The following is a 15597-nucleotide window of genomic DNA, read 5'->3' as shown; positions in this document are numbered from 1 at the left end:
TGCTGGCAGTTTTGAGTTTAGAAGGGAGTGGACATCAGACTGAAAGCAGTGTTTCTCTCTCTCCCTGGTGTTGGAAATTCTGCTGGTTAGCTGAAAGCCAGGCCTTCCTGGAGTGGAAAATCTGCTGTTGGTGGCTAGCTTGCCTAGATTCTCTCTCCTCCTGGTGTTCTGGGAAGCTGCCTGACTCCAAATTGTTCTGGGTGTATCTGGAGGGCTGCTAGAAGTTGCAAAGCTGAGAAGTCAGAGTTTCAATTCTCCAAACAAAGGACTCAGTTCCAGTATCACATGGGCAGCACACTGGCTAGCACTGCTGCCTCACAGCGCCAGGGACTCGGGTTCGATTCTCAGCTTGGGTCACTGTGTGGAGTTTGCATGTTCTCCCCGTGTCTGCGTGCCGGTTTCCTCCCACAGTCTGAAAGATGTGCTGGTTAGGGTGCATTGACCCAAACAGATGCCGGAGTGTGGCGACTAGGGGAATTTCACAGTAACTTCATTGCAGGGTTAATGTAAGCCTTGTGACTAATAAATTAACTTTACTTATGAGCATTAGTCTTTGCTGTGTTAAACCTGTGGAAAGAGTTTTGCCTGTGGGAAATTTCGTTTGATTGGAACATTTTAGATATATTTGTTAAGGTTTATCATTATCATGGTTTTTTGTTTTGCTTGTAATTGATGCAAGTTGTTGTTAGTTTTCTTACTATACATATCACCACAATATTCTTGTTGTACTTTAGGGACATCTGGTAAGTGGGAGGCTTTCAAAAGTGTGTTAACCAGGGTTCAGGATAACTACATTCATTTTAGAGTGAAGGGCAAGGCTGGTACAAGTAGGGAACCCTGGATGACTCAGGATATTGAGGCCCTGGTCAAGAAGAAGAAGAAGGCACATGACATGCATAGGCAGCTGGGATCAAGTGGATCCCTTGGAGTGTCGAGGGTGTCGGAGTAGAGTTAAGTGAGAAATCAGGAGGGCAAAAAGGGGACATGAGATTGCTTTGGCACATAAGGCAAAGGAGAATTCAAAGTTTCTACAAATACATAAAGGGCAAAAGAGTGACAAGGGAGAGAGTATGTGTGGATCCACAAGAGATGGGTGAGATACTAAATGAATATTTCTCATCAGTATTTACTGTTGAAAAAAGCATGGATGTTAGTGAACTTGGGGAAAAAATAGTGATATCTTGAGGAGTGTACATATTACAGAGGAGGAGGTGCTTGAAGTCTTAAATTGCATCAAGGTAGATAAATCCCCGGGACCTGATGAAGTGTATCCCAGGACATGGGTCCCCTAGCAGAGATATTTGTATCATCGACAGCCACAGATGAGGAGCCTAAAGATTGGCAAATGTTGTGCCTTTCTTTAAGAAGGGCTGCAGGGAAAAGCCTGGGAACTACAGGCCGGTGAGCCTAACATCTGTCGTGTGTAAGTCATTAGAAGGTATTCTGAGAGACAGGATCTGCAGGCATTTAGAGAGGCCAAGACTGATTAGGGCCAGTCAGCATGGCTTTGTGAGTGGAAACTCGTCACATGGATTTGATTGAGTTTTTTGAAGGGGTAACCAAGGAGGTAGATGAGGGCAGTGCAGTCGATTTTGTCTACATGGATTTAGCAAGGCCTTTGACAGGGTACCGCATGGTAGGTTGTTGCATAATGCTAAATCTCTCAGGATCCAGGGTGAGGTAGCCAAGTGGATACAAAATTGACTTGATGACAGAAGAGGGTGACAATCGAGGGTTGTTTTTCAAACTGGAGGCCTGTGACCAGCGGTGTGCCTCCGGGATCTGTGCTAGGTCCACTGTTATTTGTCATTTATATTCATGATTTGGATGAGAATTTAGGAGGCATGGTTAGTAAGCTTGCAGATGACACCAAGATTGATGGCATCGTGGACAGTGAAGGAGGTTATCTAGGATTGCAACGGGATCCTGATCAATTGGGCCAGTGGTCTGATGAATGGCAGATGGAGTTTCATTTAGATATATGTGAGGTGATGCATTTTTGGTAGCTCGAACCAGGGCAGGACTTACTCAGTTTATGGTAGGGCTTTGGGGAGAGTTATAGAGATCTAGCGGTACAGGTTCATAGCTCCTTGAAAGTGGAGTCACAGGTGGACAGAGTGGTGAAGGCGGCATTTGGCATGTTTGGTTTCATTAGTCAGGACATTGAATACAGGAGTTGGGACGTCTTGTTGAAGTTGTACAAGACATTGGTCAGGTCACACTTGGAATACTGTACAGTTCTGGTCATCCTATTATAGAAAGGATATTTTTAAACTAGAAAGAGCGTAGACAAGATTTACTTGGATGCTGGATAGAGAGGCTAGATAGACTGGGACTTTTTTCCCTGGAGAGTGGGAGGCTTAGGGGTGATATTAGAGAGGTTTATAAAATAATTTTGTCTTTCAAAAAATATTTAGACAGTTACACGGGTAAGATGGGTATAGAGGGATATGGGCAAAATGCAGGCAATTGGGACTAGCTTAGTGGCTAAACAAAAAGGGAGGCATGGACAAGTTGTGCCTAAGGGCCTGTTTCCAGCTGTAAACCTTGATCACTCTATTCTTAAATAAACATTGGTTGATAAAAGCTCCCAAATGCGTCATTTGAATCATACGTGAAGTGAAACATATCATGCTTGCCCTAGCCAAATTCAAAGCACAAAAGATCCAGGCGTACTTCATAAAACACTTGAGTTTCTGACTTGAATTATAACAAAGGATGGTGAACGATTATAGAAGATGATGAGTTGCGACCTTATGTGAAGTGTAGGGATGAGTTACATGTACAGGATGGTTGCAAACTGTGGGGGTCAAGACTGGTTATTCCATCCCCTGGTCGATCGTAGGTCATGGATGAAATTCATGAGGCTCACCCAGGTGCCCCTAGAATGAAAAGTCTAGCCAGGTCGAATATTTGGTGGTCTAATATGAATCTGGACTTGGAAAACAAGGTGAAATTCTGTTCAGCATGTCAGATCAATCAGAAGATGGTGCCTTCGGCACCAGTTCATCCTTGGGAGCGGCCTGATAGGCCGTGGTCCAGACTTCCTGTGGACTTTGCAGGGCCTTTCATGAACCACATGTTCCTGATTGTCGTGGTGCGCATTTGAAATGGCTGGAAGCCGATATCATGAGCGATACTCCAGCTGCTCTGACAATTGAGAAACTAGATCAAATTTTAGCAACTCGTGGTTTACCGGAATTGCTTGTTTTGGATAACGGCACTACGTCTGCAAGTGAGTTATTTCAAGAATTCACGCAAAATAATGATGTACATGTGAAGTGCGTACTGTGCCATTTTCCTCTGGCTTTGAATGGTTTGGTGCAGTGAGCTGTTCAAACTCTGAAGGAGGGATTGAAGAGGATGGCAGGCGATACTGTGAGGGCAAAGCTCTCGGAATTTATAATCTGGTATCGTATCACGCCACAATCCACAACTGGGCGCGCTCCAGCGGAATTGTTGTTGGGTCGAAGGCTGAAGTCTCACCCGGGTCTGCTTCATCCAGATCTCAGAGAAAGTGAGCAGGAGGTGAGAGAAACAAAAGGAAGGATACGACTACCACGCCAGAGAGAGGCAGTTCAAATGAAAGATCAGGTTTACATCAGGAACTTTGGTAGTAGCTAGGGGTGGTTACTGGGGATAATCTTAAACTGAAGTGGAACAGTATCTTGGGTCGTGAGGCTGCGAAACGGAAGAATTTATTTGATTTATTATTGTCACATGTATTATCATAGAGTGAAAAGTATTGTTTCTTGCGCTATATGGACAAAGCATACCGTTCATAGAGAAGGAAAGGAGAGAGTGCAGAATGTAGTGTTACAGTCATAGCTAGGGTCGCGAAAGATCAACTTCATGCGAGGTAGGTCCATTCAAAAGTCTGATGGCAGCAGGGAAGAAGCTGTTCTTGAGTCGGTTGGTATGTGACCTCAGAATTTTGTATCTTTTTCCCGAAGGAAGAAGGTGGAAGAGAGAATGCCCAGAGTGCGTGGGGTCCTTAATTATGCTGGCTGCTTTGCCGAGGCAGCGGGAAGTGTAGACAGAGTCAATGGATGGGAGGCTGGTTTGCATGATGGTTTGGGCTACATTCACAACCATTTGTAGTTCCTTGCAGACTTGGGCAGAGCAGGAGCCATACCAAGCTGTGATACAACCAGAAAGAATGCTTTCTATGGTGCATCTGTAAAAGTTGGTGAGAGTCGTAGCTGACATGCCAAATTTCCTTAGTCTCCTGAGAAAGTAGAGGCATTGGTGAGCTTTCTTAACTATAGTGTCGGCATGGGGGGACCAGGACAGGTTGTTAGTGATCTGGACACCTAAAAACATGAAGCTCTCGACCCTTTCTACTTTGTCCCCATTGATGTAGACAGGGGCATGTTCTCTCTTACGCTTCCTGAAGTCGATGACAATCTCCTTCGTTTTGTTGACATTGAAAGATTATTGTTGCCGCACCAGTTCACCAGATTCTCTATCTCATTCCTGTACTCTGTCTTGTCATTGTTTGAGATCCGACCTACTATGGTGGCGTCGTCAGCAAACTCGAAAATCAAATTGTTCACAGATGCGAGGAACATATTCATTTACGTTGTGACTCGAGTCAGGGAAAGTTTGAGTCAGCGACCTTTTACAGATAACATGACTGAAGGTAATGCTGCTGTGGGCCTTCACCAGGAAGTGTTTCCAGGTTTGCCAATTGACTCTGCTGGAGAAGGGAAGAGGAACCTCTTCACTTAGGAGCCCAGACTAACCATTACAAGATTCACCAGTGTTACTGTGCAAGTCACAATGCAACCGTAAAGCTGACAGACGTGGGGGAGGAACAAGTGTTAGAGTGTAATTTTGGGTACAGAGTGTTCTTAAAAGCCTTTTCTCCAATGTAATTGTTTTATTGGTGTCTGCTGAGGATTCTGAGCATGTGCAGTCTGCGAGAGGGTGATCTATAAGCAAGGTCTGTTTTACTGGTGCTCCTGAAATTATTACTGTTCTGCTGAGTTGCTGTCATTGTTAAACGTCATTGCTTATTTATATAAATAAGTTCCTTCTAAACCATGTTTTCGACAACCTTATTTGTAGTCTGAAGTCAGCACACTTTGTAAATCAGACGATTGAAGAACATAAAATGATGGAGGCTTCAGGATATAACGAGTTGAAATGCAATCCTGATGCCTGTGAGGGGTGATGTGAAATATCCCTGACACGTCCTCAAAGGGCTCGGGTGCCCTCACTAACTAGCCTTCCTCTTGTCTTTGGTTATTTACCTTGCTTTTTCTGGGATCTTGTTGTGCCCACGCCATGACCATATTTGCCTAAAGTCAGTTGAACCAGCCGCTGCATGATTGCATGTGAAGCATGAGGGAGAGATGATATAAATATTTGAGGGAAGGATGGTATAAGTGCAAGCCTAATGTTCAGTTTGTTTTACACCGATATTTCCTTTTTTGTTTTCATATGCGTGATTCCATTCTCATTACCTCCCCTCCCCAACCCCCACTCTAAATCCAACTCAACTCAAACACAAACCACACCAAATAAGAAGCACATGTGGTCTTCATCAGTGTCTCCATGAAATCAGATACCCAGTAATCACAGGATCAGATCCAAGACGCCACAAAGACCCAGCTGTTGCAATTCAGCCTTGGAATTTCCGCGACTAAGCAATGCTTTCGAAGCTGATGCTTGCATTTTCATGTCTCGTGGATATTGTGTGTGGTCAGTTCCCCCTGGGCCTGCAAACAGGAGCCTACTGGAATCTGTGCTCAATTCTCTGAGACAGTTAATGCCCATCTGTGTGTGTCTCAGCCTGTGTGTTTAGACATCATGAAGGATAGAAGCTCATCTTTGTTCTTTGTCCCTTCCACATCATGGAATCAAACATTATCTTGCCTAGAGTGTGTGGTCATGTAGTTTGATTGTGGCTTCACTGGTCCTCACATCCACAGTATTTATGTCAATAGATGTCGGAACTGTGCTGATTTCCCTCTTTCATTCCTATTTTTTAAGTAAGCGCAACCTTTCCTCATTGCCACTTGGATGGCAGCCCAGGATAATTCACTGTCTTGTTTTTGAGATAAAGAAGGAAAATTCAAGGAACTTTAAAACAAAACCTTGCTTTCTGAAAAACTGAGACTTTTCTGAGTTGGCTGGAAATCTCCTTCACTTTGCCTCCTCACAGTTCTTTTCCCAGCAGAGTGGTACTCCATGAGAGACTTTACATGGTCACTTCCTGCACAGCGCTCACCCCCTCCTTGAGTAGACTTCTCTCTTTCATCTTCTCTCCTTCATCTTGATTCTATTGTCCTTTTCCTTCTTCAAAACGTACCTTTCCCGGAATATAAAAATCTTTGTGCTCCCTACTGCCTCCCACTGTTGGATAAAATAAAATTTAATAACCTAGCCTTAATTATTTATGAATTTGTCCAAGTTGTCAACCTCTTTTTATTTCACTTCGAAATGTAACAACTGAACAGAACCTCCTTGATCTCCAAATGCAAATTTAAACCCATGGCTTATTTCCTTGTAGGAAATTCAAGTTAGACATATTTACTTCAAGTGCATGTCTTTCACATCTCCACCCTTTGTCCTAAACCTTCAGTTTAATTTAATTAATAATACCCACAGACAAGCAAGCCTGCCTTAGAGTAACACACACCACCAAAATATTAGAAATAATGCCATCTTTCTTGGCACATGGAGTTGTTAACGTTGGTAGAATAGGCAGATGTTGCATTGCTTTAACACCTGATAGAAGTTTCAAGTCCAACAGGTTAATTTGGAATCATAGGCTTTCGGAGTGCTGCTCCTTCCTCAGGTGAGTCTCATCTGATGAAGGGGCAGTGCTCCGAAAGCTCGTGATTCCAAATAAATCTGTTGGACTTGAACCTGGTGTTGTGAGACTTGATACTGTGCCCACCCCAGTCCAACGTTAGCATTACCACATCAGTGACCTGATAGAAGGGTACCATCTCCTGCAAACCCCTGCACCTCCTGCGTTTGAGTTATAAGGAGAGGCTGAGGGGTGATCTTATAGAGGTCTATAAAATAATGAGGGGCATAGATCAGCTAGATAGTCAATATCTTTTCCCAAAGGTCGGGGAGTCTAAAACTAGAGGGCATAGGTTTAAGGTGAGAGGGGAGAGATACAAAAGGGTCCAGAGGGGCAATGTTTTCACAATGTGGAGATGCCGGCGTTGGACTGGGGTAAACACAGTAAGAAGTTTAACAACACCAGGTTAAAGTCCAACAGGTTTATTTGGTAGCAAAATGTGGCTTTTGCTACCAAATAAACCTGTTGGACTTTAACCTGGTGTTGTTAAACTTCTTACAATGTTTTCACACACAGGGTGGTGAGTGTCTGGAACAAGCTGCCAGAGGTAGTAGTAGAGGCGGGTACAATTTTGTCGTTTAAAAAGCATTTAGACAGTTACATGGGTAAGATGGGTATAGAGGGATATGGGCCAAACACGGGCAATCGGGACTAGCTTAGGGGTTTAAAAAAAAAAGGCAGCATGAACAAGTTGGGCCGAGGGGCCTGTTTTCATGCTGTAAACCTTTATGACTCTATAACCGAGCACTCCCTTGCTGCTGCACAGGAATGTCGGCCTGATTTATGTGCTGAAGTCCCAGAGCAGAGTTTGAACCCACAGCCTTGTAAATCAGAGGTAGGCGAGCCAACACGTAGATTAGTTGACATGGCGCAGCTTCAGATGAGACAGTTGTAGTCCATTAATTCCCAAACTTTGAAACCATGTTAAACTCACCTCGTCAAAGACTTTCTCTGCCAGATTTTTCTGCAGTCCTCTTGAATTTTCTGATACAAATTTTTTTTTGTTCATCGGATGTGTGCATTGCTGGCTAGGCCAGCATTTATTGCCCATCCCTATTTGCCCTCGAGAAGGTGATGGTGAGCTGCTGCCTTGAACTGCTACAGCCCATGTGGTGTAGATACTCCCACAGTGCGGTTAGGGAGGGGGTTCCAGGGTTTTGACCCAGTGATGGTGAAGGAAGCAATATATTTTCAGGTCAGGATGGTATGTAACTTGGAAGGGAATCTTAAGGTGCTGGTGTCCCCATGCATCTGCTGCCTTTGTCCTTCTAGGTGGTAGAGCTTATGGGTTTGGAAGGTGCTTTCAAAGACATCTGGGTGAGTTGCTTGCATGCATTTTGCAGATGATACACACTGCTGTCAATGTGCATCGATGGTGGAGGAAGTGAATGTTTATTGTGTTACATGGGGTGCCGATCGAGTGATGTGTCCTGGTTGGTGTTGAGCTTCTTGAGCGCTTTTGGAGCTCCAACCATCCAGAAAAGTGGAGAGCATTCCATCACATTCCTAACTTGTGCTTTGCAAATGGTGGACAGACATTGGGGAGTCAGGAGGTGAGTAAGCCGGTGCAGGATTCCCACCTCTGACCTGTTCTTGTAGCCACAGTATGAATATAGCTGGGTCATTTCCCCAGGATGTTGATAAGAGGATTCAGTGATATTAATGCCATTGAATGTTAAGGGGAAATGGTTGAAGTCACAGGTAGACAGAGTGGTGAAGAAGGCATTTAGCACACTGCCCTTCATCAGTCGGGGCATTGAGTATAGGAGTTGGGACATTATTACATTGTATAAATAGTTGGTGAGGCCGCACTTGGAGTATTGTGTACAGTTTTGGTTACCCTGTTATAGGAAAGGCATTGATAAACTGGAATGAATGCAGAGAAGATTTATGAGCATGTTGCCAAGACTAGTGGGCCTGAGTTATAAGGAGTGATTGCCTTTATTCCTTGGAAGGTAGGAGAATGAGGGGTGACCTATTGAGGTGCAAAGAATCATGAGGGGCGTCGATAGGATGAATGCACATCGTCTTTTTCCCAGGGAAGGGGAATTGAAAACTAGAGGGCATAGGTTTAAGGTGAGAGGGGAAAGATTTAAAAGGGACCCGAGGGGCGACCTTCACGCAGAGGGTAGTGCATATATGGAATGAGCTGGCGGAGAAAGTGGTTGAGACAGGTTCAATAACATTTTAAAAAGCATTTGGGTAAGTACATGGCTGGGAAAGGATTAGAGGGATATGAACCAAACGCGGGCAATTGGGAATATCTTAGTGTTAAAACTGGGTGGCTTGGACTGGTTGGGCCAAAGCGCCTGTTTCTGTGCTATATTGCTGTGTGACTCTCTGACTCTCTTATTGGAGATGGTCATTGCCTGACATTTGTGTGATGTGAATGTACTGGCCATTTGTCAGCCCAAGCCTGGATATTGTCTGTGCCTTGCTGCTTATGGATATGGGCAGTCTTCCTGCGCAGATTTCCCTCCCAGCTCCACTACCCTTCCCCTGAGGTGTTATGATCACTTGAACTTGTTCACTTTAAGCTAAGTTAAATGTTAATTTGTCTAATCTTGAGCCAGAAAGCGGTTTGTAGATTTTATGATCAAGTCGGACCAATGGTTAACATTCAACTGTTGTGTGATCTTGGATATCTCCCTGGAACTGTCCTGAGTTCACAATCTGATCAGCTATGATCTGATTCAATGGTGGAGCTGGTTCTGAGAACCAAATCACCACCACCTCAGTCCAGGGTTCCTCTGCTTCCCTCACGTGTAAACTTTGCCAACTACCATTAGATCTCAAGCGATCAGGGACATATTTAAAAAGAGTGGTCATTTGTGATATGATAATAGGGGCTATCTTTAATCCACTGCTCTATCAGAAGCTTCCAAGATTGCAATACACGGATCAACTTGAAAACAAATCATCAGAACATAGGTTAAATAAAGCACAGAATAGAAATAAGGCCATTCAGCCCATCAAGTGTCTCCCTCCTTTTGATCATTGTAAGCAGTCACAACACCAGGTTCAAGTCCAAGAGGTTTATTTGGAATCGCGAGCTTTTGGAGCGCCGCTCCTTCCTCAGGTGAGTGCACCTATATCACTGGTGATCATAGTGATCATTGGTCCGAAGTAGAAAGGGCCAAGAGCTTCAAGTTTTTAGGTGTCCAGATCACCAACAACCTGCCCTGGTCCCCCCCATGCCGACGCTATAGTTAAGAAAGCCCACCAATGCCTCTACTTTCTCAGAAGACCAAGGAAATTTGGCATGTTAGATATGATTCTCACCAACTTTTACAGATGCACCATAGAAAACATTCTTTCTGGTTGTATCACAGCTTGGTATGGCTCCTGCTCTGTCCAAGACCACAAGGAACTACAAAATCATAGTCTTAGGCCACACCCATTACTCAGACATTTTCTTTTACTTCTCATTTCCCCAGGTTGCACGGATGATATTGTGACGAGTGACCACTCACCAGCCTTTGGTACTTTCGAAGTTGGTGTGACGTCGCAGTTCGTATCCAAAAAAGGTGAGTGCTTTCACATGGGGTTTGAGTACATGGAGCATTGGTACAAGGAAGAGGTCATTCAGCCATAGAGTCATAGAGGTTTACAGCATGGAAACAGGCCCTTCAGCCCTACCTGTCCATGCCGCCCAGTTTTTACCATTAAGCTAGTCCCAATTGCCCTCCTTTGGCCCATATCCCTCTATACCCATCTTACCCATGTAACTGTCTAAATGCTTTTTAAAAGACAAAATTGTACCTGCCTCTACTACTACCTCTGGCAACTTGTTCCAGACACACTCCACCCACTGTGCAAAAATTGCCCCTCCAGACCCTTTTGTATCTCTCCACTCTCACCTTAAGCCTGTGCCCTCTAGTTTTAGACTCCCCTATCCTTGGGAAAGATGTTGACCATCCACCCTATCCATGCCCCTCATCATCTTATAGACCTCCATAAGATCACCCCCTAAGCTCCCAAATGCTGTTCTGTCATTCAGATCCATTTACCCGGGCTGATCCATAGCCTGAGCCCCAGGGGAGTACCGAGGGAGCGCTGCACTGTCAGAGGGTCAGTGCTGAGGGAGTGCCGCACTGTCAGAGGGTCAGTACTGAGGGAGTGTGGCACTGTCAGAGGGTCAGTACTGAGGGAGTGCCGCACTGTCAGAGGGTCAGTACTGAGGGAGTGCCGCACTGTCAGAGGGTCAGTACTGAGGGAGTGCCGCACTGTCAGAGGGTCAGTACTGAGGGAGTGCCGCACTGTCAGAGGGTCAGTACTGAGGGAGTGCCGCACTGTCAGAGGGTCAGTACTGAGGGAGTGCCGCAGTGTCAGAGGGTCAGTACTGAGGGAGTGCCGCAGTGTCAGAGGGTCAGTACTGAGGGAGTGCCGCAGTGTCAGAGGGTCAGTACTGAGGGAGTGCCGCACTGTCAGAGGGTCAGTAGTGAGGGAGTGCCGCAGTGTCAGAGGGTCAGTACTGAGGGAGTGCCGCAGTGTCAGAGGGTCAGTACTGAGGGAGTGCCGCACTGTCAGAGGGTCAGTACTGAGGGAGTGCCACACTGTCAGAGGGTCAGTACTGAGGGAGTGCCGCAGTGTCAGAGGGTCAGTACTGAGGGAGTGCCGCAGTGTCAGAGGGTCAGTACTGAGGGAGTGCCACAGTGTCAGAGGGTCAGTACTGAGGGAGTGTTGCACTGTCAGAGGGTCTGATGTGGGAGGAGTGCTGCACTGTCAGCAGGGTAAGGCTGGGGCAGTGTCCTGCTGTCAGTGGGTCAGTCTTGTGAGATGAGATTTATATCTCTGATTGATGCCAAAAGACCCCATGGTATTATGCACTCGTGTCCCAGGCAGTGTCTACTCCTCAGTCAACATCAGTTTAAATAAACCAGACTATCTGTTTATTATCACATTGCTAATTGTGGGTCCTTGCAGTGTGTCAGCATCCTGTACATTATAAAAATGACGACTTACTTACCTCACTCAGAGAATGGTGAGGAATTGAAATTCTCCACCACGTGGTTGAGGCGCTTTGTGCAACACGTGAAAGACGCAGAATTAGAATGATATGAGGAGGTGGAGGAGGCTCATGTGAAGAACTGGCCTTTACCTGTTGAGCTGAATGGACTGTCCAAACGGAAAGAAATGAAGTGGTCTAAAGGTCTGACAGCTCAGCAGCCTGACAGAGACTGGTTCGACTCTGAGTGGTCAGCTGACGTTCACAGTGGCCTTGGCTGCGCACAAATCGTTGATGGTTGCTGTGACTACGTGGGTTGCACGCAATGAGAAAGGGTCTTTGTCAGTGATTGTGAATGTGAGGGAATGTTGTTTGTGGCCTGTATTCTGTTACTCGAAGCAGCTGGGAGTGTTTGCTGGGGTCACAGCTGATGTGAGTACAGAAATCCTCAGCAGCGGTGATTATGTGAATGCGACTGCTTGCCATTCATGTTTCCGTGGTCCATTAAGATTGCTTCTGGCGAGTGCTGCACTGTTAGCCAATGACGAATGAAGCTAGTCACTGAAAACAGCTGAGAATCTGGCCTTGATCAGCAGCACATTGTCACCCAGGCTTTATCAGAACGCGACAGCCATCGCAATGAAGGAGTATGGTAACGTAACGGTTCTGTTACCCGACGAGTAACCCAGAGGACAAATGGTCCAGAGATATGAATTCAATACCACAGTGGCTTCGGGGATTTTAAATGAAGCTCGGCCACAGAAAGATGCTGGAGTAAGAAGCTGGCATTAATAATGGTGACCCTGAAACTACAGGATTGTTAATAAAAACCCACCTAGTTCACTAAAGTGCTTTAGGAAAGGAAATCTGCCATCCTTACCGAACTACAGACTATAACTGCCTCCAGACCCACAGCAAATGTGGCTGGCATTTAATTGCCATCTGAAATAGTCTAGCAAGCCACTCAGTTGTTAGGGATGGACTAAAAGTGCTGACCTTGCAGTGATCTGAATGAACGAAACAAAACTTAAACCAGGCAGTGCTTGAATGGAAACGTTTGTGTCATTTGTGAGGGACATTTTGTTTTCATCTTCCTGACTCTTGCTGAGACATTGTTTGTGCAGTGCTGGGCATCTTTGAACCGTGTCAAATTACCAAGTGTGAGCCCAGAAACCAAAGCTATTTGACCCTGGGTGTAGTTTGAAATGAACCTGACTCTGTCATACATACAGACACAATAGTAGGTCATTCGGTGGCACAGGGATTAGCACTGCTACCTCACAGCGCCAGGGACCCAGGTTCAATTCCGGCCTCAAGTCACTGTCTGTGTGGAGTTTGCACGTTCTCCCCGTGTCTGTGTGGGTTTCCTCCGGGTGCTCCGGTTTCCTCCCACAGTCCAAAGATGTGTGGGTTAGGTTGATTGGCCATGCTAAATTGACCCCAGTGTCGGGGGGAACCAGCAGGGTAAATATGTGGGGTTACGGGAATAGGGCCTGGCTGGGATTGTGGTCGGTGCAGACTCGATGGGCTGAATGGCCTCCTCCTGCACTGTAGTGATTCTATGATTCTAAATTATCAGGAGCAGAGAATGGAAAATCATTGTCTGACTTTCTGCTTCTCTTCTCTCACGGAGGCCAATTGTAACATTCACCGACCTTTACCCTGGCTGGGATCAGACTTGGGGGAAAGGTCTGGTGTTGGGAGAAACCCCTCCCAAACCAACATGCCCAGCATCAAGGTGCTAATTGCTTCAAAGAAAAACAGATCCTTTGGGCAGGACATGTTGCTCACATGTTGCTCGGAAGACACTGAACACATCCAGACACTTTATCAGTAACGTGCAGAGGTGAAGTCCAGGAGTTGGAGCAACAACCTGTAAGCAACTCACCGGCCTAACTCTTCAAACCCCGCCTGCCCGCATGTGGCAGAGTCTGTAGACCGTGCATTATCAGCCATCTCTGAACCCATCAAAGCAGAGTGGAAACAACTCGCCCTTCATCCTGAGGGATACTCTGAAAAGGTGGAGGTCTGCTCTGTATATTGTAGTAATGCATCTATCTACTGAGCATTGGGGTATATGATTGTGTGAGTGATCGATTTCAGGTTTAATGTCCTTGTTGCTCCGCTCCAGTCAGCACTGAGACGGCAGATGGGCAGCTGCTGACAGGATGCGAGACTGAGATGGATTGGTTTTTGGGCAATTGGAGTGGAGCTGGAGGTTCAGCTGTGATCGTGACTGGTTGGACAGGTTTGAGGAGCCACATCACCTAAACTTATATTTCTTAGGGCAGGGCAACTGGCACAAGAATCTATGAGCTGTTTGATGAAAACACTCTGAGCTGGCCTCACCTCAGAATTCAGTGATTTTATTTACAAGACAATAAATTGGCAAAATCTAGCTGCTTATTACTCATTGCTGCCTCATGCTTAAATGCAGGTCTCTCCAAGACATCTGACCAGGCCTACATCGACTTTGATAATATCGAAGCCATTGTGAAAACTGCCAGCAGGACTAAGTTCTTCATTGAGTTCTACTCCACCTGTCTGGAAGGTGAGTAACAATGAATGGCAACTACAGATTGTCATAAAACCCATCTGATTCACTAACGTTTTAGAGGGAAGAAAATCTGCCATCCTTGCCTGGCCTGACCAAGATCTCTCCAGATTCACAACAATGTGGTTGACTCTTAACTACTCTGTGAAATGGTCTGGCATACCGTTCAGTTCAGGCGCCAGCTAAGAGGAAAGATCCACACCGTCGGGAGGGAAGGAAAATAACTTACTGCCTTGTTCCCTTGTTCTGTTGCAGAATTCAGGAAAAGTTCTGAAAACGATACTCAGAGCAGTGACAACATCAACTTTCTGAAGGTCGGCTGGTCTTCAAGGCAACTCCCAACGGTAATTCAGCCAGAGAGCTTCTCTTCCTGCAGACCATGTGCGCTGAGCTGTATCTCAGGCTTGTTTACGGAAGAAACAAAAAATTAGCAGCGATCTGTAAGAGTGCAGTCACTGCTGCAGCTTCGGCAATGCACCTGGAAAACCCACACTAACAGCAGCAAGATGTGGGGAGAAAGTGGGTAGGTGGGATTCGGGTAAAAGATACAAAGATGAGCAGGTGGGGTTGAAAAGGAAAGTACTTTTATACCAAACCCAGTCACATCCTTAGAGCATCCCAAAGAGCTTACAATGTAGTACTTTGTGAATTGTCACTATTGTTGAAATGCAGCAACCAATTTGCGCACAGTATGCTCCTATATTAACGTGTGACAGTGCCCAGGTCAACTGTTTGTGCTGTTGAAATATTCATAGAATCCCCACAGTGCAGAAGGAGGCCATTTAGCCCGTCGAGCCTGCACCAACAAGAATCCCATCCAGGCCCTATCCCAGAATCCCACAAATTTACCTTGTTAATCCCTCTAATCTACGCATCCTGTGACACTAAGGGGCAGTTTAGCATGGCCAGTCAACCTAACCCGCACATCTTTGGACTGTGGGAGGAAACCGGAGCACTCGGAGGAAACCCACGCAGACACGGGGAGAATGTCCAAACTCTACGCAGACAGTGACCCAAGCCAGGAATCTAACCCATGTCCCTCGCGCTGTGAGGCAGCAGTGCTAGCTACTGTGCCACCGTGAAGCCAGCATACTGGATAGAACTCCCTTGCTCATGTTTGTAATAGTGGTCGTGAGAACTGTTCCATCCAGAACCTTGATGTAGCATCTCATCCAAAAGGCGGCACCTCTGGCAGTGCAGCACTCCATCAGTAATTCACTCGAGTGGCAACGTGGATTATGTGCTGAAGTCTCTGGGGTGGGACTGGAACCCACA

General features: G+C 45.9%; 1 protein-coding gene across 1 annotated transcript in view; it reads left to right on the top strand.

Annotated features, from left to right (window-relative positions):
* The window catches only part of inppl1a (inositol polyphosphate phosphatase-like 1a), a 181785-nt gene that overhangs the window by 141553 nt on the left and 24635 nt on the right, over nt 1-15597 (top strand). Inside the window, exons 19-21 of the mRNA XM_078222652.1 lie at nt 10258-10347; nt 14206-14319; nt 14578-14666. Of these exons, the coding sequence (XP_078078778.1) occupies nt 10258-10347; nt 14206-14319; nt 14578-14666 (293 nt within the window). The remainder of the gene's footprint in view (nt 1-10257; nt 10348-14205; nt 14320-14577; nt 14667-15597) is intronic.

Source organism: Mustelus asterias, chromosome 10 (genome assembly GCF_964213995.1).
Source record: "Mustelus asterias chromosome 10, sMusAst1.hap1.1, whole genome shotgun sequence".
NCBI classification, from domain to species: Eukaryota; Metazoa; Chordata; class Chondrichthyes; order Carcharhiniformes; family Triakidae; genus Mustelus; species Mustelus asterias.
This window is presented reverse-complemented; position numbering and strand designations above follow the sequence as displayed.